Source organism: Melanerpes formicivorus, unplaced genomic scaffold, assembly GCF_026170545.1.
Source record: "Melanerpes formicivorus ecotype bairdi unplaced genomic scaffold, bMelFor1.0.p_v2 SCAF_257, whole genome shotgun sequence".
NCBI lineage: Eukaryota > Metazoa > Chordata > Aves > Piciformes > Picidae > Melanerpes > Melanerpes formicivorus.
In genome coordinates this window covers 38,387-62,205 of record NW_027142609.1, presented here as the reverse complement: position 1 = coordinate 62,205, position 23,819 = coordinate 38,387, and the positions used below count along the sequence as shown (strand labels likewise).

The 23,819-nt window shown below is 56.5% G+C and overlaps 1 protein-coding gene across 1 annotated transcript in view; it reads right to left on the bottom strand.

Annotated features, from left to right (window-relative positions):
• SGPL1 (sphingosine-1-phosphate lyase 1) overlaps window positions 1–23,819 on the bottom strand; it is a 56,287-nt gene that overhangs the window by 8,813 nt on the left and 23,655 nt on the right. The window contains exons 4-8 of the mRNA XM_068169980.1: window positions 22,193–22,340; window positions 16,632–16,711; window positions 11,367–11,495; window positions 6,401–6,489; window positions 548–653 (exon numbers count right to left, since the gene is read on the bottom strand). Of these exons, the coding sequence (XP_068026081.1) occupies window positions 548–653; window positions 6,401–6,489; window positions 11,367–11,495; window positions 16,632–16,711; window positions 22,193–22,340 (552 nt within the window). The remainder of the gene's footprint in view (window positions 1–547; window positions 654–6,400; window positions 6,490–11,366; window positions 11,496–16,631; window positions 16,712–22,192; window positions 22,341–23,819) is intronic.

Genomic DNA, 23,819 nt, shown 5'->3' with positions numbered 1-23,819 from the left:
CCTGGATTTGTGCCTGGGATTGCCTCCCCCCAGCTGCAGGACCCTGCCCTTGGTCTTGTTGAACCTCCTGAGGTTGGCTTGTGCCCACCTCTCCAGCCTGTCCAGGTCCCTCTGGATGGCCTCCCTTCCCTCCAGCCTGTCTGCTGCACCACACAGCTTGGTGTCAGCAGCAAACTTGCTGAGGGTGCACTCAGTGCCACTGCCCATGGCACCCACAAAGATGCTGAACAAGCCTGGTCCCAGGACTGATCCCTGAGGGACTCTGCTTGTCCCTGGCCTCCACTGGGACATGGAGCCATGGGCAGCCACTCTTTGGGTGCAGCCATCAAGCCAGTTCCTTATCCATCCAGTGGTCACCCATCAAACCCATGTGTCACCAGCCTGGAGACCAGGCTGTGGTGCGAGGCAGTGTCGAAGGCTTTGCTCAGGCCCAGCTAAACCACATCAGCTGCTCTCCCCTCAGCTATCAATGTTGTCACCTGCAATTTCCCATAGGAAGGCAAAAACACCCAACACAAAGAAGGTGGTGTGCTGCCTAAAGTGGTACCTGCACATCCACTTCCATGGCTTTGGTCAATGGTATGTGAACCAGCTTCAGCCCAAAGTAGTGTGCTGCCTTGTCAAAGGCTGCGTGGGCGCTCACCGGCACCAGCCTGCAAAAGGAGCAGAGGGCAGAAGTCAGCCCAGCACGGTGAACAGGAGCAAAACCAACACAGCCTGGAGACCACAGACTCTCAGCATGGTTCTAGTAGGAAGGAGACTGAGTCCAACCCCCTTGCTAAAGCAGGCTCACCCACAGCAGCTTGCCCAGGTGGGGTTGGAATCTCTCCAGAGGAGACTCCACAACCTCTCCGGGCAGCCTGCTCCGGGCTTCCAGCACCTTCACACCAAAGAGGTTTCTCCTCCTGTTCAGATGGAACCTTCCAGGTTGCAGTTTGTGTCCTCTGCCCCTTGTCCTGTCACTGGGCACCACTGCAAAGAGCCTGGCCCCTTCCTCCTGCCCCCCCCCCCCCACCCACTGCTGAGCATTGATCAGATCCCCTCTCTCAGGCTGCTCTTCTCCAGGCTCAGCAGCCCCAGGGCTCTCAGCCCTTCCTCCTCACAGAGATGCTCCAGGCCCCTCAGCACCTTCATAGTCTGCACTGGGCTCTCTCCAGCAGTTCCCCATCTCTCTTGAATTGCAGAGCCCAGAACAGAACCCAGGTACTCCAGATGCAGCCTCACCTGGGCAGAGCAGAGGTGGAGCAGAACCTCCCTTGTCCCTCTGGCCACACTCCTCTTAAATCCTCCTGAGGAGCCCGATGGCCTCCTTGGCCAGGAAAGCACCTTGCTGGCTCGTGGTGAACTTGTCCACCAGGTATTTCTGTGTGACAAGCAGGTCCCAAACAGCCCAGCTGCAGGTTTCAACTTGCCCAAAATCACAGAGACTGGAAAAGAGTTGGGGAAAACCCTCCCTGGGACAGCAGAGAAGCCAGGTTCTGCTCTGAGCTACAACAACAGACACTTGAGCAAGCCAGAGAAACCCTCCTGCAGGGACTCTGCCCCACTGCAAGACCTCCTGTGAGGCAAGACTTCCCAAGAAAGCTCATTCCTTGGCCTATCAAACAACACTGCAGCACCCCCAGCCAGTCATGCTCCCTGCAGCAATGCCAAAGGCAAGCAGCAGCATAAACACTCCCAAACTAAGCCAAGGTTGGCTGCCTCCCTTTTTGAAGGGCAGTGGCTGAACATTTTCTGAGTAGCCTTTATCAGGGCCTTTAGCAGCCTGCAAAAGAAATGTTAGAGAGGGGGAACAAAAATGTGCTAGAGAGGGGTGCATGGAGAACAGTGTGGCCAGCAGGCTGAGCAAGGGTCTCCTCCCTCCCTACTCTGCCCTGGTGAGGCCTCACAGTATCAGTCAGGGTTGGAAGGGACCACAAGGATCATCTAGTTCCAACCCCCCTGCCATGGGCAGGGACACCCCACACTACATCAGCCTGGCCACAGCCTCAGCCAGCCTGGGCTTAAACACCTCCAGGGACAGGGCCCCAACCACCTCCCTGGACAACCCATTCCAGGGCTTCACCACTCTCATGGGGAACAACTTCCTCCTCACCTCCAGCCTCAATCTCCCCACCTCCAGCTTCATTCCATTCCCCCTAGTCCTATCACTACCTGGGATCCTGAGCAGTCCCTCCCCAGCCTTCCTGTAGGCCCCCTTCAGATCCTGGAAGGCCACAATAAGCTCATCTCAGAGCCTTCTCTTCTCCAGACTGAACAGCCCCAACTCCTTCAGTCTGTCCTCACAGGAGAGGTGCTCCAGCCCTCTGATCATCCTCCTGGCCCTTCCCTGGACACCTTCCAGCACCTCCACATCCCTCTTGCAATAGGGGCTCCAGAACTGGAGGCAGTACTCCAGGTGGGGTCTCCCCAGAGCTGAGCAGAGGGGGAGAATCACCTCCCTTGCCCTGCTGGCCACACTTCTCCTGCTGCAGCCCAGAAAGCCAATCAGATCCTGGGCTGCAAGTGCACACTGAGAGCTCCTGGTGAGCTTCTCCTCCCCCAGCACCCCCAAGGCTCTCTCCTCAGGGCTGCTTTCCAGCCAGTCCCTGCCCAGCCTGCATTTGTGCCTGGGATTGCCTCCATCCAGCTGCAGGACCCTGCCCTTGCTCTTGTTGAACCTCCTGAGGTTGGCTTGTGCCCACCTCTCCAGCCTGTCCAGGTCCCTCTGGATGGCCTCCCTTCCCTCCAGCCTGTCTGCTGCACCACACAGCTTGGTGTCAGCAGCAAACTTGCTGAGGGTGCACTCAGTGCCACTGTCCCTGGCACCCACAGAGATGTTGAACAAGACAGGTCCCAGGACTGATCCCTGAGGGACTCTGCTTGTCCCTGGCCTCCACTGGGACATGGAGCCATGGGCAGCCACTCTTTGGGTGCAGCCATCAAGCCAGTTCCTTATCCATCTAGTGGTCACCCATCCAACCCATGTGTCACCAGCCTGGAGACCAGGATGTGGTGCAGGGCAGTTTCGAAGGCTTTGCTCAGGTCCAGCTAAACAACATCCTCTGGAGTATTGTGTCCAGTCCTGGGCTCCCCAGTTCAAGAAGGGCAGGGAACTGCTGGCAAGGGTACAGCAAAAGGCTACAAAGATGGTAAGGGGTCTGGAACATCTCTGTGATGAGCAAAGACTGAGAGATCTGGGGCTTTTTAGCCTGGAAAAGAGCAGACTGAGGAGGATCTCCTCAATGGTATTAAATACTTCAAGGGTGAGGTGAGGAGGATGGAGCCAGGCTGCTTTCAGTGGTGCCCAGGGACAGGACAAAGGGCAACAGGCACAAACCTGAACATAAGAAGTTCCATCTGAACATGAGGAGGAGCTTCTGCAATGTAAGGCTGCCAGAGCACTGGAGCAGGCTGCCCAGGGGGGTGGTGGAGTCTCCATCTCTGGAGGCATTCAAAACCTACCTGGATGTGTCCCTGTGTGACCTCCTCTAGGTGAACCTGCCTTGGCAGGGGGCTTGGGCTGGATGGTCTCCAGAGGTCCCTTCCCAGCCCTACCATTCTGTGATGCTGTGAAAAGAACTGCAGGAATTCAGCAGAGGATGAACTCCTCAGCAGCTCATCTCTTCTCACACCTCCCCCCTCACAAGCAATCAGCCAGAGGAACTGTTTTTGATGCACTGCCTGGACAGCAGCAGCACATCAGAGGGAGCAAATCCTCTATGAGCAAGGTAATGATGAGCACAACTCCTCATTTCAGCTCCAAGCAGCCCCAGCTTTAGTCCCAGGGCTTTCAGGCTCTTTGATCTGAAGAAATCAATCCCCCTGTGGAGACTTCAAAGGGCCTGACAGTCTCTGCTTCTGAAGGGCTCAAAGGTGATAGGAGCTGTCTGGAGTGGCAGGCAGGTAGTGCTACACTACATCTGCCCAGCACAGCTACCACAGCCCCCACCAGCAACACAGCCCTGCCTCCCAGCCTGCTTAAAAGCTTCCTGGGGCTTTGCCTTGCTTCTTTCAACATGAGTTTCCCTCCTTCAGATACAGAGGGATGGTGAGGACATGGGAATGAGCTCTGAAATCACAGATCCATAGAGTGGTTTGGGCAGGAAGGGTCCACCAAAGGTCATCTAGTCCAGCCCCCTGCAGCCAGCAGAGACATCCTCCACTAGAGCTCAGAGCCTTGTTGAGCCTCACCTTGAATATCTCCAGGGATGAGGCCTCAACCACCTCTCTGGGCAACCTGTTCCAGTGTTCCAGCACCCTCATGGTGCAGAACTTGTTCCTAACATCCAACCTAAACCTACTCTTTAAACTTCAAACCATTGCCCCTCATCCTGTCACTGCAGGCCTTTGTAAGCAGCCCCTCTGCAGCCTCCTGTAACCCCCTTCAGGTACTGGCAGGCTGCTACCAGGTCTTCCTGGAGCCCCCTTTCAACCCCTCACACTCTGTGATAGGTGGTGTGGATGGCTACATCCTGCATGTGATGTTCAAGGATGTTGGATAAAGGGTAGCAGACACAAACCTGAACATCAGAAGCTCCACCTAAACATGAAGAGGAACTTCTTTACTTAGGGGATTGAGTCAGTCATCAGCAAATCTGCAGATGACAGCAAGCTGGGAGCAGATGTTGGTCAGTGAGAGGGCAGAAGGGCTCTGCAGAGGGACCTCGACTGACTGGACAGATGGGCAGAGTCCAACAGGATGGCATTCAACAAGTCCAAGTGCCAGGGGCTGCACTTTGGCCACAGCAACCCCATGCAGAGCTACAGGCTGGGGGCAGAGTGGCTGAGAGCTGCCAAACAGAGAGGGACCTGGGGGTGCTGATTGACAGCTGCCTAAACATGAGCCTGCAGTGTGCCCAGGTGGCCAAGAAGACCAAAGGCATCCTGGCCTGCATCAGAAACAGTGTGGCCAGCAGGAGCAGGGAGGTCATTGTGCCCCTGGACTCAGCACTGGTTAGGCCACACCTGGAGTCCTGTGTCCAGTTCTGGGCCCCTCAGGTTAGGAAGGACATTGAGACACTTGAATGTGTCCAGAGAAGGGCAACAAGGCTGGGGAGAGGCCTTGAGCACAGCCCTGTGAAGAGAGGCTGAGGGAGCTGGGGTTGCTTAGCCTGGAGAAGAGGAGGCTCAGGGGAGACCTCATTGCCCTCTACAAATACCTGAAGGGAGGTTGTAGCCAGTGGGGGTTGGTCTCTTCTGCCAGGCAAGCAGCACCAGAACAAGAGGACACAGTCTCAAGCTGTGCCAGGGGAAGTTTAGGCTGGAGGTGAGGAGAAAGTTCTTCCCAGAGAGAGTTGTTAGCCATTGGGATGTGCTGCCCAGGGAGGTGGTGGAGTCCCCATCCCTGGAGGTGTTCAAGAGGGGATTGGATGTGGCACTTGGTGCCATGGTCTAGTCATGAGGTCTGTGGTGACAGGTTGGATTCCATGATCCTCAAGTTCTATTCCAACCTTGGTGATATTGTGATACTTTAAGGCTAGTGGAGCACTGGAGCAGGCTGCCCAGAGAGGTGGTGGAGTCTTCATCTCTGAAGACATTCAAAACCTGCCTGGGTGTGTCCCTGTGTGACCTCCTCTAGGTGACCCTGCCTTGGGAGGGGGCTTGGGCTGGATGATCTCCAGAGATCCTATCCCTACCATTCTGTGGAAAGAACTGCAGGAATTCAGCAGAAGATGGAACACCTCAGCAGCTCATCTCCTCCCACATCTTCCCCTCACAAGCAATTAGCTACCTTTGATGCACTGCCTGGAGAGCTGGAGCAGAGTGGAGCAGAGTGGAGCAGAGTGGAGCAGAGTGGAGCAGAGTGGAGCAGAGTGGAGCAGAGTGGAGCAGAGTGGAGCAGAGTGGAGCAGAGTGGAGCAGAGTGGAGCAGAGTGGAGCAGAGTGGAGCAGAGTGGAGCAGAGTGGAGCAGAGTGGAGCAGAGTGGAGCAGAGTGGAGCAGAGTGGAGCAGAGTGGAGCAGAGTGGAGCAGAGTGGAGCAGAGTGGAGCAGAGTGGAGCAGAGTGGAGCAGAGTGGAGCAGAGTGGAGCAGAGTGGAGCAGAGTGGAGCAGAGTGGAGCAGAAAAGAGAGCATGGGGGTTGGCTTGATAACCTCCAGAAGTCCCTTCCAGCTCCCACCATTCTGTGATGCTGTGAAAGTGTCATTTAAGGGCTACAGAGTTTCTCTTAACCTTTACAGAGCTCAGCTTAGCATCACCTGCAAACTTGCTGAGGGTGTCCTCAATCTCCCTGTTGGCATCACTGGGGATGACATTGAACAGCACTGGTCCCAACACAGACCCCTGAGGGTCAGCCACCTCATTCTGGACATCTGGAAGTGAAGGGGTTTTGAGGCCTAGCAGCCACCTAGCAGCTCAGAGGAAGAGTAAACCCCAGAAGGGCCCAAAGCAAGAAGCAAGCCCCAGAGGCATCACTCACATTTCTGGCTGCTTGATGCCCCTCTCGTAAGCCAGGTCTCGGTAGGCCTTGCAGGCCATCAGGATGCTCTCAGTCCCTCCAGATGTCATCTGTCATGAGGAAAAAACAGAAGCAAAGAAGAGAAACAACTCAGTATCATAGTATCAGTCAGGGTTGGAAGGGACCACAAGGATCAGCTAGTTCCAACCCCCCTGCCATGGGCAGGGACACCCCACACTAGATCAGCCTGGCCACAGCCTCAGCCAGCCTGGGCTTAAACACCTCCAGGGACAGGGCCCCAACCACCTCCCTGGACAACACATTCCAGGGCTTCACCACTCTCATGGGGAAGAACTTCCTCCTCCCCTCCAGCCTCAATCTCCCCACCTCCAGCTTCATTCCATTCCCCCTAGTCCTATCACTCCTTGAGATCCTGAGCAGTCCCTCCCCAGCCTTCCTGTAGCCCCCTTCAGATACTGGAAGGCCACAATGAGGTCACCTCAGAGCCTTCTCTTCTCCAGACTGAACAGCCCCAACTCCTTCAGTCTGTCCTCATAGGAGAGGTGCTCCAGCCCTCTGATCATCCTCCTGGCCCTTCTCTGGACACCTTCCAGCACCTCCACATCCCTCTTGTCATAGGGGCTCCAGAACTGGAGGCAGTACTCCAGGTGGGGTCTCCCCAGAGCTGAGCAGAGGGGGAGAATCACCTCCCTTGCCCTGCTGGCCACACTTCTGATGCAGCCCAGGAGCTGATTGGCTTTCTGGGCTGCAAGTGCACACTGAGAGCTCATGTTGAGCTTCTCCTCCCCCAGCACCCCCAATGCTCTCTCCTCAGGGCTGCTTTCCAGCCAGTCCCTGCCCAGCCTGCATTTGTGCCTGGGATTGCCTCCACCCAGCTGCAGGACCCTGCCCTTGGTCTTGTTGACCCTCCTGAGGTTGGCTTGTGCCCACCTCTCCAGCCTGTCAGGGTCCCTCTGGATGGCCTCCCTTCCCTCCAGCCTGTCTGCTGCACCACACAGCTTGGTGTCAGCAGCAAACTTGCTGAGAGTGCACATGGAGGTTGGCAAAGAGAAAGGGATGCTGCCACAGCACCTCTGCCCAGGCAGGCTTCAGGGGCAAGAGATGCAGAGGAGAGCTCAGGGTTTGAAGGGCAGCAGAAGCCACTGAACAGTTCCAGAGATCTTTCTGCTATTCAGCTTCAAAGTCTGCCTTCAGAATCAGAGAACCTCTTCAGGGGGAAAAGACCTCTAAGGTCATCCAGTCCAACCCTTCTCTACCTCTCCCAAGCCTGGTGCTAAACCCACAGCCCTCAGCACCACATCTCTGCATCTTATGAACACCTCCAGGGATGAGGATTCAACCAGCTCCCCTGGCAGCCTGTTTCAGTGTCTGAGAACTGCTTCAGTGAACACCTCTCCTGTAACAGTCTCTCAGCCACTCTGACCCCAGCCTGTAGCACTGCCTGGGGTTGCTGTGGCCAATGTGCAGCACCTGGCACTTGGATGTGTTCAATCTCATGCCCTTGGACTCTGCCCATATGCCCAGCCTGGCAAGGTCCCTCTGCAGAGCTCTCCTACCCTCCAGCAGATCAACTCCTGCCCCCAGCTTGGTGTCATCTGCAAACTTGCTGATGACTGACTCAATGCCCTCATCCAGATCATCAATGAAGAGGTTGAACAGGATGGGGCCCAGCAGTGATCCCTGGGGCACATCACTGGTGCCTGGCTGCCAGCTGGCTGTGGCACCATTCACCACCACTCTCTGGGCTCAGCCTCCAGCCAGTTCCTTCCTGCCCCCAGGACAGGGGGGTTGGTTGGGACTGGATGATCTTTAAGGTCCCTTCCAAGCCAAACCATTCCATGAACATAAAATGGATGCAGTCACACTTGCATGACTGAAGACACAGAATGGGTTTGGGCTGGAAAGGACCACCTGCTACCCTGGGTTCTCTTTCGGTTCCTTCCAAGCTGCCACAGCTGCCAAGCCTCCAACTGCAAAGAAGAAGTGTGACCAGATGACAATGACTCAACAGCAAAGCTCAGAGGGAAGGAACCAAGTTCCCAGTGAAAAGAACCCCAGCCTGCTGCATTTGTTCCTCACCTGATCCCAGCTGGCAGCAGGCTGCCACCACAGGCAGTGTGGAAGTGACTGTCCCAGCAGAGAGAAGTTCTGCTGCTGCAGTGGTTTAAAAAGCAACAGCTGTGGCAGGTGAACTCTAGCAGAGCCTCAGACTGGAGAAAGAAATGCTTGCATTGACCATGGAGCTCCTAGGTGGCAGCACACAGTGTCCTAAGTGTTGTTGAGGGTTGTGTCCTTAGAGCACACAGTCTCAGGCTGCACCAGGGGAGGTTTAGGCTGGAGGTTAGGAAGAAGTTCTTCCCAGAAAGAGAGATTGGCCATTGGGATGTGCTGCCCAGGGAGGTGGTGGAGCACAGCCCTGTGAGGAGAGGCTGAGGGAGCTGGAGAAGAGGAGGCTCAGGGGAGACCTTCTTGCTCTCTACAACTCCCTGAAGGGAGGTTGTAACCAGGAGGGGGTTGGTCTCTTCTCCCAGGCAGCCAGCACCAGAACAAGAGGACACAGTCTCAAGCTGTGCCAGGGGAGGTTTAGGCTGGAGGTTAGGAAGAAGTTCTTCCCAGCAAGAGATTGAGATGTGCTGCCCAGGGAGGTGGTGGAGTCCCCAGCCCTGGAGGTGTTTAGGAAGAGCCTGGCTGGGGTGCTTGGTGCCATGGTTTAGCTGATTAGATGGTGTTGGGTGATAGGTTGGACTGGATGATCTCAAAGGTCTCTTCCAACCTGGTTAATCTATTCTGTTCTATCAACTCTTCAACCCTTCTTGTGGAAAGGGCTGGGAAGTTGGCAGCTGTGAGGGACTTTTTCCAAGGGCTTGGAGTAACAGGATGAGGGGGAATGGACTGAAGCTTGAGGAGGACAGGTGTAGACTGGAGACTGGGATGAAATTCTTGACAGGGAGGCACTGGGACAGGCTGCCCAGGGAGGCTGTGGATGTCCCCTCCCTGGCAGGGCTCAAGGCCAGGCTGGATGAAGCCTTGAGCAGCCTGGGCTAGTGGGAGGTGTCCCTGCCTGTGGCAGGGTGGGGTGGAACCAGGTGATCTTCAAGGTCCCTTCCAACCCAAACCCTTCCATCACTTTTCTCCTGGCAGAAGGACCTTCCTGAGACAGCAGTCAGGCCTCTCCCTGCCTTGGGAGCAGACACAGTTGTGGCAGTGAGGCCTCCTTCCAGGCTGCTGCAGTGTGAGGTGTCCCTGCCTATGGCAGGGGGTTTGGAACTGGCTGAGCCTTGAGGTCCCTTCCAACCCTGACAGTTCTATGATTTCTTAAAACACACTGAGAACCTTCAAAGGGGAAGCAAAGAGACTGCTCTGCAGAGATCCTGCTTGGGATGATGGCCACATGTCCCAGGGCAGGAATTCCCCAAGGGCTGCTGAAAGCCCTGGGGACAGCACAAGTGTGTCACTGTGCTGCTGTTCCCAGACTGAGCAGAGGAGGGTCAGCCCCAGCAGCTGCTGGTTTGTCACTTGTCATGGGAATCAGAGCACAGAGGAAGTGAAACTGTCTCAGAGAAGCACAGGCAGAAGCTTTTGGGTTTTTTCCCTGCAGCACAGCCACAGATCCCAGCACAGGAGGGGTTGGAAGGGCCCTCTGGAGATCATGCAGTCCAAACTCCCTGCCAGAGCTGGGTCACCCACAGCAGCCTGCCCAGGAGCACAACACCCAGGTGGCTTTGGAATCTCTCCAGAGCAGGAGAGTCCACAACCTCTCTGGGCAGCCTGCTCCACCACCCTCACACCAAAGCAGCTTTTCTTCCTGCTTAGATAGAACCTCCTGGGCTCCAGTTTGTGCCTGCTGCCCCTTGTTCTGTCACTGAGAGGACTCTGGCTCTAGCCTCTTGCACCCCACCCTTTAGCTATTGATCTGGGGCCGCTCTTCTCCAGGCTAAACAGCCCCAGGGCTCTCAGCCTTTCCTCCTCACAGAGGTACTCCAGGCCACTCAGCATCTTTGCAGCCTCTGCTGGACTCTCTCCAGTACTTTCCTGTCTCTCTTGAACTAGGGAGCCCAGAACTGGACCCAGCACTCCAGATGTGGCCTCCCTAGGGCAGAGTACCTCCCCTGGCCTGCTGCCCATGCTCTTCCTCATGCACCCCAGGATCACTTTGGCCTTCTTGGCCATGAGGGCACATTGCTGGCTCATGGTGAACTTCCTGTCCACCAGCACTGCCAGGCCCTTCTCTCCAGAGCAGGTCACCTCCTAACCTTGGCTGGTAGCACAATGAGCTTGACCTCAGGCTCAGCTGGAGAGCAGAAGGTGCATTTGCACTGAAAGTCAAGAAACACCCAAAATTCCAGCACCTGAAGGGGGCCTACAAGAAGCTTGCAGAGGGGCTGCTTACATGGGCCTGCAGTGACAGGATGAGGAGCAGGGGTTTGGAATTAGAGGAGCTTTAGAGTGGATGCTAGGAACAAGTTCTGCACCATGAGGGTGGTGGAGGAACACTGCAACAGGTTGCCCAGGGAGGTGATTGAGGCCTCACTCCTGGGGATATTCAAGGTCAGGCTCAACAAGGCTCTGAGCTACCTGATCTAGTGGAGGATGTCCCTGCTGACTGCAGAGGGTTGGACTGGCTGGCCTTTGGAGGTCCCTTCCACCCCAAACCATCCTGTGTGGTGAGGACATGGGCCTGCAGTGACAGGATGAGGGGCAGGGGTTTGGAACTAGAGGAGCTTTAGAGTGGATGCTAGGAACAAGTTCTGCACCATGAAGGTGGTGGAGGAACACTGCAACAGGTTGCCCAGGGAGGTGATTGAGGCCTCACTCCTGGGGATATTCAAGGCCAGGCTCAACAAGGCTCTGATCTAGTGGAGGATGTCCCTGCTGACTGCAGAGGGTTGGACTGGCTGGCTTTTGGAGGTCCCTTCCACCCCAAACCCTCCTGTGTGGTGAGGACACTTGAAGACAGGCAACTTACAGCGCCACAAGAGTTGGGGCCTCCGTGGAAGAGCGTGCAGGCAATCCTCACTACTTCTGCTTCCATCTTCCTCAAGCCAGGAAATATATCTGGGTGGAGAGGATTACTCCAGGCAAACTCTTCATACACCTTCAGAAGAGCAAAAGGAGAAAGGTAAGCTTGGATTATCAGGGCAGAGTTGAGAGCCCATCAGGGAGACGGAGCTGTAACAGGGCTGCAGCTCTCCTTGGACCTCACTCCTGCTGCCAGCAAATACCACAAGCTGGGAAGCTGTGGCTGAGAGGCAAACAAAGGAAAGGAAAGAGCAGAGCAAACTGTTTGTTTTTCCAGGGCATTCTGGCCTCTGGAGTGGTTTTGTAGCACCAGATGTGATGTTGCATTCGGGGTGATATACGATGAGATACAGGTTGGACTCGATGATCTTGGAGATCTCTTCCAACCTTAGTGATACTGAGAAGATCTCCTGCTGCAAAGAGGTGATTGGGAACAGTCAGCATGGCTTCACCAAGGGCAAATCCTGCCTGACCAGCCTGGTGGCCTTCTCTGCACAGGTGACAACATTGATAGCTGAGGGGCGAGCAGCTGATGTCCTTTACCTGGGCCTGAGCAAAGCCTTCGACACTGTCCCGCACCACAGCCTGGTCTCCAGGCTGGTGACACATGGGTTGGATGGGTGACCACTAGATGGATAAGGAACTGGCTTGATGGCTGCACCCAAAGAGTGGCTGTCCATGGCTCCATGTCCCAGTGGAGGCCAGGGACAAGCAGAGTCCCTCAGGGATCAGTCCTGGCACCAGGCTTGTTCAACATCTCTGTGGGTGCCAGGGACAGTGGCACTGAGTGCACCCTCAGCAAGTTTGCTGCTGACACCAAGCTGTGTGGTGCAGCAGACAGGCTGGAGGGAAGGGAGGCCATCCAGAGGGACCTGGACAGGCTGGAGGGGTGGGCACAAGCCAACCTCAGGAGGTTCAACAAGAGCAAGGGCAGGGTCCTGCAGCTGGGTGGAGGCAATCCCAGGCACAAATGCATGCTGGGCAGGGACTGGCTGGAAAGCAGCCCTGAGGAGAGAGCCTTGGGGGTGCTGGGGGAGGAGAAGCTCACCAGGAGCTCTCAGTGTGCACTTGCAGCCCAGAAAGCCAATCAGATCCTGGGCTGCAGCAGGAGAAGTGTGGCCAGCAGGGCAAGGGAGGTGATTCTCCCCCTCTGCTCAGCTCTGGTGAGACCCCACCTGGAGTACTGCCTCCAGTTCTGGAGCCCCTATGACAAGAGGGATGTGGAGGTGCTGGAAGGTGTCCAGAGAAGGGCCACAAGGATGATCAGAGGGCTGGAGCTGCTCTCCTGTGAGGACAGACTGAGGGAGTTGGGGCTGTTCAGTCTGGAGAAGAGAAGGCTCCGAGGTGACCTCATTGTGGCCTTCCAGTATCTGAAGGGGGCTCCAAGAAGGCTGGGGAGGGACTGCTCAGGATCTCAGGCAGTGATAGGACTAGGGGGAATGGAATGAAGCTGGAGGTGGGGAGATTGAGGCTGGAGGTGAGGAGGAAGTTCTTCCCCATGAGAGTGGTGAAGCCCTGGAATGTGTTGTCCAGGGAGGTGGTTGGGGCCCCAGCCCTGGGGGTGTTTAAGCCCAGGCTGGCTGAGGCTCTGGGCTCTGGCCAGGCTGATCTAGTGTGGGGTGTCCCTGCCCATGGCAGGGGGGTTGGAACTAGCTGATCCTTGTGGTCCCTTCCAACCCTGACTGATACTATGACACTATGATCATGCAGGCCTCGTGTGGTCCTCTTCCCAAGGAGCTGTGAGAAGCTGACCCAAACCCTTCTGCTCTGCAGAATCAGTGCTGGCAAAGCTTCCCCTCCAAGGGGAATGCTGTGTAGCAGCTAGGAAAGCACCAATGTCCTCCACAACAAAAAGCAGCTGTGGAAGCCTCTGTCTTGTGCTCCTCCTGCACTCAGTGGGATGCCAGGATAAAGCTGAGACATGCCAGCCCCAGCCCCAGCCCCCTGCAGTCACAGCTGCAGGCCTGTGGGAAGACACTGAGGAGAACAAAGCAGCACAAACAGAGGGAATGTTTCTGGGACACTCCAAGCTGAGGACCTCCCCCCCCCAGAAAGGCTGCTCTGAGCTTTAAGTTCCTCCAGAAGGGGCAAAGCAAAAGTCCAAGTGCAGAAGAAAACAGCAAACCAGAGCTCATTGCAGCTGCTGGAAAAGCTGCTGCCAGCAGCAAGGGGGTCAGGAGTTCCCCTTCTAGCAAACAAAAACCCCAAACCCTCTTGATGTAGAGGTCTGAGAGCAGAGCTTTGGCTGGTCTGTGTTCCAACCTTCTCCAAGAGAAATGGTCCTGAGGAGCTAACCAGGCCTAACAAAGGCACCAGGGCAGGCAGGGCAGAGCTGCACTGCTGTAAGGTCTGGAGCAGGAAGCACCACCAAGAAACCATTCACAGGCTTCTGGGCTGTTGGGTTTCTTTCACTTAAACCAAGAGGAATGCAAGTGTGGCTCAGTGAAGCTGCTCCAGCCCAAACTCTGCTGGTAACAGGAGAGTCAAGAGTAGCTTCACTCCAGCCTGCAGCACAGACACAGCTGGGGGGGCTTGGGGAAGCTGGTCTGTGGCCTCCAAGCCTTTCCTCGGGGTTCAGTTCCCCCTTAAACAGAATGGAACTCAAAACACAGCAGTTTCATACTCAAAACAGAATCTCCTCTGCTGGGAGCCTGCTCAGCCCTCTCTGCTCTCCCCACTGCTCTCCCCTGCTGGGAGCCTGCTCAGCCCTCCCTGCTCTCCCCTGCTTTGGGAGCCTGCTCTGCCCTCCCTGCTCTCCCCACTGCTCTCCCCTGCTGGGAGCCTGCTCAGCCCTCCCTGCTCTCCCCTGCTGGGAGCCTGCTCAGCCCTCCCTGCTCTCCCCTGCTGGGAGCCTGCTCAGCCCTCCCTGCTCTCCCCTCTGCTCTCCCCTGCTGGGAGCCTGCTCAGCCCTCCCTGCTCTCCCCTGCTGGGAGCCTGCTCAGCCCTCCCTGCTCTCCCCTGCTGGGAGCCTGCTCAGCCCTCCCTGCTCTCCCCTGCTGGGAGCCTGCTCAGCCCTCTCTGCTCTCCCCTCTGCTCTCCCCTGCTGGGAGCCTGCTCAGCCCTCCCTGCTCTCCCCTGCTGGGAGCCTGCTCAGCCCTCCCTGCTCTCCCCTGCTGGGAGCCTGCTCAGCCCTCTCTGCTCTCCCCTGCTGGGAGCCTGCTCAGCCCTCTCTGCTCTCCTCTGCTGGGAGCCTGCTCAGCCCTCCCTGCTCTCCCCTGCTTTGGGAGCCTGCTCAGCCCTCTCTGCTCTCCCCTGCTTTGGGAGCCTGCTCAGCCCTCTCTGCTCTCCTCTGCTTTGAGAGCCTGCTCAGCCCTCTCTGCTCTCCCCTGCTTTGGGAGCCTGCTCAGCCCTCTCTGCTCTCCCCTGCTTTGAGAGCCTGCTCAGCCCTCTCTGCTCTCCCCTGCTTTGAGAGCCTGCTCAGCCCTCTCTGCTCTCCCCTGCTTTGGGAGCCTGCTCAGCCCTCTCTGCTCTCCTCTGCTGGGAGCCTGCTCAGCCCTCTCTGCTCTCCCCTGCTTTGGGAGCCTGCTCAGCCCTCCCTGCTCTCCCCTGCTTTGGGAGCCTGCTCAGCCCTCTCTGCTCTCCCCACTGCTCTCCCCTGCTTTGGGAGCCTGCTCAGCCCTCCCTGCTCTCCCCTGCTTTGGGAGCCTGCTCAGCCCTCTCTGCTCTCCCCTGCTTTGGGAGCCTGCTCAGCCCTCTCTGCTCTCCCCACTGCTCTCCCCTGCTGGGAGCCTGCTCAGCCCTCTCTGCTCTCCCCTGCTTTGGGAGCCTGCTCAGCTCTCTCTGCTCTCCCCTCTGCTCTCCCCTGCTTTGGGAGCCTGCTCAGCCCTCTCTCCTCTCCCCTGCTTTGGGAGCCTGCTCAGCCCTCTCTCCTCTCCCCTGCTTTGGGAGCCTGCTCAGCCCTCTCTGCTCTCCCCTCTGCTCTCCCCTGCTGGGAGCCTGCTCAGCCCTCTCTGCTCTCCCCTGCTTTGGGAGCCTGCTCAGCTCTCTCTGCTCTCCCCTCTGCTCTCCCCTGCTTTGGGAGCCTGCTCAGCCCTCTCTGCTCTCCCCTCTGCTCTCCCCTGCTTTGGGAGCCTGCTCAGCCCTCTCTGCTCTCCCCTCTGCTCTCCCCTGCTGGGAGCCTGCTCAGCCCTCTCTGCTCTCCCCTGCTTTGGGAGCCTGCTCAGCTCTCTCTGCTCTCCCCTCTGCTCTCCCCTGCTTTGGGAGCCTGCTCAGCCCTCTCTCCTCTCCCCTGCTTTGGGAGCCTGCTCAGCCCTCTCTCCTCTCCCCTGCTTTGGGAGCCTGCTCAGCCCTCTCTGCTCTCCCCTCTGCTCTCCCCTGCTGGGAGCCTGCTCAGCCCTCTCTGCTCTCCCCTGCTTTGGGAGCCTGCTCAGCTCTCTCTGCTCTCCCCTCTGCTCTCCCCTGCTTTGGGAGCCTGCTCAGCCCTCTCTGCTCTCCCCTCTGCTCTCCCCTGCTGGGAGCCTGCTCAGCCCTCTCTGCTCTCCCCTGCTTTGAGAGCCTGCTCAGCCCTCTCTGCTCTCCCCTGCTTTGAGAGCCTGCTCAGCCCTCTCTGCTCTCCCCTCTGCTCTCCCCTGCTGGGAGCCTGCTCAGCCCTCCCTGCTCTCCCCTCTGCTCTCCCCTGCTGGTCTCTACCTGGTGTTTTCACAGCCCAAATCATAGAATGGTTTGGGTTGGGAGGCACCTCCAAAGCTCACCCAGTCCAACCCCCCTGCAGTCAGCAGGGACATCCTCCACCAGATCAGGTTGCTCAGAGCTTCATTGAGCCTCACCTTGAGTATCTCCAGGGAAGGAGTCACAACCACCTCCCTGGGCAACCTGCTGCAGTGTTCCACCACCCTCCTGGTGCAGAACTTGTTCCTAACATCCAATCTAAGTCTCCTCTAGTTTCAAACCACTTCCCCTTGTCCTATCACTGTCATCAGTCCCTCTGCAGCCTTCTTGTAGGCCCCCCTCAGGTACTGGAAGGTCTCCCTGGAGCCTCCTCATCCCCAGCTCCCTCAGGCTGTCCTCCTAGCAGAGGTGCTCCAGCCCCCTGATCACTTTCAGATGCTTTGCTTGCAATCCCCCTTCCACCTGGGCTCCCCCTAAGCTCTGTCTTCAGAGCTGGGCAGTCTCACATTGCAGATCTTGCCTACTTATTCTGAAGGATGCTGGGAGAGTGTTGCATGGGTTCTGGTGAGGCTGAAGATGCACAGTGAGGCTGCTTGCACTTTACCTTCACCAGGAGTTGGGTGAGCTTCTCTTCTCCACTGTACACAGTGCCAGAGACTCTCCCATCCTGCCAGCGCACGTCCCCTGCAAGAGAAGAGCACACTGCTGGCAAAGGCCTCCCCTCTGAAAGCACCAGGAGGAGCCCAGAGGAGGCCCCTCACCAGCTCTGCAGAGGAAGATTCAGCTTTGGAGGTGTCACTCAGGAGAAACAATTATGGTTTGGCCTGGAGAAAAGGAGAACCAAGGGAGACCTCACTCCCTGAAAGTAGGTTGGAGCCAGGGGGGAGCTGCTCTCTTCTCCCAAGCAGCAAGCAGCAAGAAAAGAGGAAATGGCCTCAAGTTGCACCAGAGGAGATTCAGGTTGGACATGAGGAACAACTTCTTCCCTGAAAGCATTGTCAAGCCCTGGACCAGGCTGCTCAGGGCAGTGGTGGACTCAGTCCCCGTGCCTTGAGGGATTTAAAAGCAGTTAGGCACATCCTGTAGCAAACACTCCTGGAATCAGTAAGGTTGGAAAAGACCTCAAGGATCATCAGATCCAACCTGTCACCCAACACCTCAGGACTACTGAACCATGGCACCAAGTGCCACATCCAATTCCCTCTTCAACACCTGCAGGGATGGTGACTCCACCACCTCCCTGAGCAGCACATCCCAATGGCCAATCTCTCTTGCTGGGAAGAACTTCTTCCTACCATCCAGCCTAAACCTCCCCTGGCACAGCTTGAGACTGTGTCCTCTTCTTCTGGTGCTGCTTGCCTGGCAGAAGAGACCAACCCCCACCTGGCTACAACCTCCCTTCAGGGAGTTGCAGACAGCAAGAAGGTCTCTCCTGAGCCTCCTCTTCTCCAGGCTAAGCAACCCCAGCTCCCTCAGCCTCTCCTCACAGGGCTGTGCTCCAGACCCCTCCCCAGCTTTCTTGCCCTTCTCTGGACACCTTCCAGCATCTCAACATCTTTCCTGACCTGAGCAGCCCAGAACTGGACACAGGACTCAAGGTGTGGCCTAAGCAGTGCTGAGTCCAGGGGCAGAATGACCTCCCTGCTCCTGCTGGCCACACTGTTCCTGATGCAGGCCAGGATGCCCTTGGCCTTCTTGGTCACCTGGGCACACTGCAGGCTCATGTTCAGCCTCCTATCAACCAGCACCCCCAGGTCCCTCTCTGCCTGGCTGCTCTCAGCCACTCTGCCCCCAGCCTGTAGCACTGCCTGGGGTTGCTGTGGCCAATGTGCAGCACCCAGCCCAACACTGCCAAGCCCACCACCAAACCATGGCCCTCAGCACCACCTCTACCCTGCCTTTAAATCCCTCCAGGGATGAGGACTCCACCACTGCCCTGGGCAGCCTGTTCCAGGCCTTGACAGACTACCCAAGGAAGAAATTGTTCCTAAAGCCCAACCTAACCTTCTCCTGGTGCAACCTGAGGCCTTTTCTTTTTCCCCTGTCACTTGTTCCTTGGGAGAAAAGAGCAATCCCCAGCTGGCTCCAACCTCCTCTCAGGGAGTTTGAGAAAGCCAGAAGGTCTTTCCTGCAGGCTGCACAACTCCCTTCCCTGCAAGGAACAAAATGGGATGGAGCTTGTCTTCAAGGTGAGGGTGAGCTTAGCTTCTTGGCTACTGCTTGCTCTGTTGCCCAGTGTATTTTTGTTAAGTATTGATCAGCTGTTCTCTGACTATTGCAGGAGGCTGCAGTCTGCTCTGGCTGCAGAGGTTGCTCATGAGGCAGTCTGAGCACTGAGGCACCCAACAGAGGTGTTACTGGCAGGCCTATTCATGAGCCCAACAGGATGGCATTCAGTAAGTCCAAATGCCAGGTGCTGCTCTTTGGCCACAGCAACCCCAGGCAGAGCTACAGGCTGGGGGCAGAGGGGCTGAGAGCAGCCAGGCAGAGAGGGACCTGGGGGAACTGGTTGACAGCAGCTGAACAGGAGCCAGTAGTGTGCTGAAGGGAGGGGAACCTTTCCTCCCTGCTGAGGAGAGGCTGAGGGAGCTGGGGTTGCTTAGCCTGGAGAAGAGGAGGCTCAGGGGAGACCTCATTGCTCTCTCCAACTCCCTGAAGGGAGGTTGTAGCCAGGTGGGGGTTGGTCTCTTCTGCCAGGCCAGCAGCACCAGAACAAGAGGACACAGTCTCAAGCTGTGCCAGGGGAGGTTCAGGCTGGAGGTGAGGAAGAAGTTCTTCCCAGAGAGTAATTGGCTGCCCAGGGAGGTGGTGGAGTCACCATCCCTGGAGGTGTTTAGGAAGAGCCTGGCTGGGTGCTTGGTGCCATGGTTTAGTTGATCAGATGGTGCTGGGTGATAGGTTGGACTTGATGATCTTTGAGGTCTTTTCCAACCTGGTTTACTCTATTCTAACAGCTGGACACTGGACTTGGCAGTGTTGGGTTAACAGCTGGACTCTAGTCCAGTGCAGAGCCACAAAGCTGCTGAAGGGAGTAGAACCTCTCCTCCCTGCTGAGGAAAGGTTGAGGGAGCTGGGAGGAAACTGAGGGGTGACTTCATTCATGTTCTTCTAGATGTGAAGGGTGAGTGTCAGGAGGATGGAGAGCTCAGGGAGGTCCAGTGACAGTACCAGGGGCAGTGGGTGCAAGCTGCAGCACAGGGGGTGCAAGCTGCAGACAAAGAAAACAGCTTTTCACTGTGAGGGTGTCAGAGCCCTGGAGCAGGCTGCCCAGAGAGGTTGTGGAGTCTCTTCCTCTGGGGCATCCCAAACCCACCTGGAAGCATCCCTGTGTAAGCTGCTCTAGGTGATCCTGCCCTGGCAGGGGGGTGGGGGCTGGACTCAAACTCTGGAGATCCCTTCCCACCCCAAACATTTTGTGATGATCTGAAAAGTCTTTTTCACCTATGACTGTACCACTCTGTGACTTCTGTGCCACAGGGACAGCTCTGTGTGTGTGTGGATGGTGCATCCCATGGGCTTAGCAAACAGCAAGGAAAGCAGGAGTGAGGAGTCAGCAGACAAACCCCCCCCAGCTGAAGCAAGCACTTACATTAATGTGTAATCCACTTTAATCCCCCCACTGCTGGCCCCCCCAGACTGCTGCCCAACCAGCTGAGCCCTAAACTGGCTCAAGTTAAAGCCACTTTTTCAAAGGGCACCCAGCAAGCCCAGGGAGCTGAGGAGAGATGGAAAGGGCCAAGCTGGCACTGCTGAAAGCAGCCCCAACAGGGCTGGATGCCTCTCAAAGTTCTCCCACCCTCCCAAGCAGAGAGAAGGGGAAGGCTGTCACAGCCCAGCCCACACTTCCAAGCAACTCTCCAAGGCAAGGAGAGGGGAATAGGAGAAGCATAAGCAAGACAGGGAAGAAGAGGAGGAAGTTGTTACAGGGTACTTGGCTGTGAAACTGAGTCTGGAGGAAGTGAACTGTCCCAGGGGAAATGTAGAGGTTCTCTGAATGGTTTAGGGAGGAAGGGACCTTAAAGATCATCTGCTTCCAACACCACCTCCCACTAGCCCAGGCTGCTCAAGGTCTCATCCAGCCTGGCCTTGAACACCTCCAGGGAAGGGATACCAACAACCTCCCTGAGCAACCTGTTCCAGTGTCTCCCCAGCCTCACTGGAAAGAGTTTCCTCCTCATCTCCAGCCTGCATCTGCCCTCCTCAAACTTCAATCCATCCCCTAACATCCTATCACTACAAGCCCTAGGAAAAAGGCCCTCCCCAGCTTTCCTGCAGGCTCCCTTCAGGTGATGGAAGGCTGCTCTATGATCTCCTCAGAGCCTTCTTCTCTCCAGGCTGAACAGCCCCAACTGCCTCAGCCTAGTTCCCATAGTGGAGGTTCTCCAGCCCTCTGATCACCTTGGTGGCCTCCTCTGGACCTGCTCCAGAAGCTCCATGTCCCTCTTTTGCTGGGGGGGGCACCAGAACTGGAGGCAGTTCTCCAGGTGGGGTCTCACCAGGGCAGAGCAGAGGGGCAGAATCCCCTCCCTGTGCTGCTGCTCTCCCTGCTCTGGATGCAGCCCAGCACACAGCTGCCTGCTGGGCTGCCAGGGACCACTGCTGGCTCCTGGGGAGTTTGTCACCAGCTGACACCCCCAAGTCCTTCTCCTCCAGACTGCTCTCCAGCCACTCCTCTCCCAGCCTGGATTTGTGCTGGGGATTGCCCTGACCCAGGTGCAGGACCTTGCCCTTGGCCTTGTTGAACTTCATGAGGTTGGCTTGGGCCCAGTTCTGCAGCTTGTCCAAGCCCCTCCAGAGGCCATCCCTTCCCTCCAGAATTCAAGGCACCTCTCCTGTTTGGGATAGGAGCAACACAGTCAGGTCTTCTCTGGCCACCAAGTCACCCAAACTGACTCATTAGGAGCAACAGGTAGGCAAGTCAGGGTGGGGATGCTTACATGAGGGAAGCAACTCCATTAAGTTGCAGACAGTGCTTCTGTGGACCCAAGCCAGCACATCATCATGACCTTGCCTTCCTTATTGGCATTTTCAAGGTTTCTCAGTGTCTTAAAAGGCATTTTCAGGGTATCACAGTACATTAGAGGCTGGAAAGGAGCTCAAGAGGTAATGCAATCCAACCTGCCAAAAGCAGGGTCACCTAAGGGCAGTCAGCACAGGAATGCATCCAGGTGGGGTTTGAAAGCCTCCAGAGAAGGAGACTCCACAACCTCTCTGGGCAGCCTGCTCCAGGGCTCTGGCACCCTCACTGCAAAGAAGTTTCTCCTCATGTTGAGCTGAAACCTTCTCTGTTCCACTTTGTCTCCATTGTTCCTTGGCTTAGCACTGTGCACCACCCAAAGGATCTTGGCCCCCTCCACTTGCCCCCCACCCCTCAGCTATTGATAGGCACTGATCAGATCCCCTCTCAGCCTTCTCTTCTCCAGACCAAACAGCCCCAGGGCTCTCAGTCTCTCTCCATAGGGGAGATGCTCAAGTTCCCTAAGCATCCTCCTGGCTCTCTGTTGGGCTCTCTCCAGCAGGTCTCTGTCTCTCTTGAACTGGGGAGCCCAAGACTGGACACAGCATTCCAGGTGTGGTCTCAGCAGGGCAGAGCAGAGGGGGAGCAGAACCTCCCCAGCCCTGCTGGCCACACTTTTCTTGCTGCACCCCAGGACCCCATTGGCTCTCTTGGCCCCCAGGGCACATTGCTGTCCCCTGCAGAGCTTGCTGTCCAGCAGCACTCCAAGGTCTTCCTCTGTGGAGCTGCTTTCCAGCAGGGCAGCCTCTGACCTGTCCTGGTGCCTGCAGCCGTGATGGGCCTTTTAGCAATGCATCCCAGGCAAGCAGCAGCAGAACAAGAGCACACAGTCTCAAGCTGTGCCAGGGGAGGTTTAAGCTGGAGGTTAGGAAGAAGTTCCTTCCAGCAAGAGAGATTGGCCGTTGGGATGTGCTGCCCAGGGAGGTGGTGGAGTCACCATCACTGGAGGTGTTTAGGAAGAGCCTGGCTGGGGTGCTTGGTGCCATGGTTTAGTTGATCAGATGGTGCTGGGTGATAGGTTGGACTTGATGGTCTCAAAGCTCTTTTCCAACCTGGTTAATTCTCTTCTATTTCAGAGAGTAAGTCTAATGCTAGGTCTATGAAGGAGCCCCAGCTGTGCTGCAGCACAGCCTCACACTCATTCCTACCTTTGGAGCTGTACTCTTTCATCTTCTCCAGCACTTCAGCCTGGCTCAGGCCTCGTTCTGGCAGAGTTCTGACATAATCCTTTTCATCTTTCAGGAAGGATAAGCTGGAAGTGACATCCTGCAAGGCAGCATCAATCTTCTTTTGAATCTAAAAAGCAAGGAAAACCCTGTCAGGAGTGGCACTGCTCCCACGATACCCAGCTGGGGAGCTGCATGCAAGGCTGACCTCACTGCCACAGCCAGACAGGAACTGCTGCAGCTCTGTGACCAAAGAGCACAGCAAAGGTCACAGCTCCTCACACACAGGATCACCAAGGTTGGAAGAGACCTCAAAGATCATCAAGTCCAACTTGTCAGCACAGACCTCATGACTAGACCATGGCACCAAGTGCCACATCCAATCCCCTCTTGAACTCCTGCCACTAGATGATCTGCAAGGTGCCTTCCAACCTAAACCATTCCATGAATCCATTAGTGGGGGGACAGGACTGAACTTGAGTTCCTCTGAAACAACATCCTCCTCTTGAGCAAGGGCCAGCTGCAGCCAGTTCCTAGGTGAGCAATGTGGAAGGATAACTCTTTTTGTTTACCCATCAGATAACTTGCCCTGATGAGTTCAGAGCTCAGAGACCTGCTAGCAGTGGTGACCTGGATGGCACAAAGGTCCACAGAGCTCTGGGTAATCATTAATAGGAGCCAGGCTTTAGCATTTGGAAGGTTGAGGGTCTGGTTGGGGGGGGGGTTTCTTTCCTGCATAACATCTGGAACCCAGAAATCAGAGTATCACAGTATCAGTCAGGGTTGGAAGGGACCACAAGGATCAGCTAGTTCCAACCCCCCTGCCATGCCCAGGGACACCCCACACTAGATCAGCCTGGCCAGAGCCTCAGCCAGCCTGGCCTTAAACACCTCCAGGGACAGGGCCCCAACCACCTCCCTGGACAACCCATTCCAGGGCTTCACCACTCTCATGGGGAACAACTTCCTCCTCACCTCCAGCCTGAATCTCCCCACCTCCAGCTTCATTCCATCCCCCCCAATCCTATCCCTCCCTGACACCCTCAAAAGTCCCTCCCCAGCCTTCCTGTAGCCCCCTTCAGATACTGGAAGGCCACAATGAGGTCACCTCAGAGCCTTCTCTTCTGCAGACTGAACAGCCCCAACTCCTTCAGTCTGTTAGGGTTTAGAATGCTGTTGACTTAAGGATCAGGCAATGCACAGCTTGATCTGTTTTACCTGGAAGGGACCACAACCCCCTTCTGAGTTGTGTTCTTTCACCACCTAGCTTGAGTTGCCCTTGATAAGGTGAATTTTAGGGACTTGCTCTCTGCTGCTGGTATGGGTTTTTTGTCTGCCTGTTAGAAAGGCCACACCTTGAGTCCTGTGTCCAGTTCTGGGCTCCTCAGGTTAGGAAAGATGTTGAGAAGCTGGAAGGTGTCCAGAGAAGGGCAAGAAAGCTGGGGAGGGGTCTGGAGCACAGCCCTGTGAGGAGAGGCTGAGGGAGCTGGGGTTGCTTAGCCTGGAGAAGAGGAGGCTCAGGGGAGACCTCATTGCTGTCTGCAATTCCCAGAAGGGAGGTTGTAGCCAGGTGGGGGTTGGTCTCTTCTCCCAGGCAAGCAGCACCAGA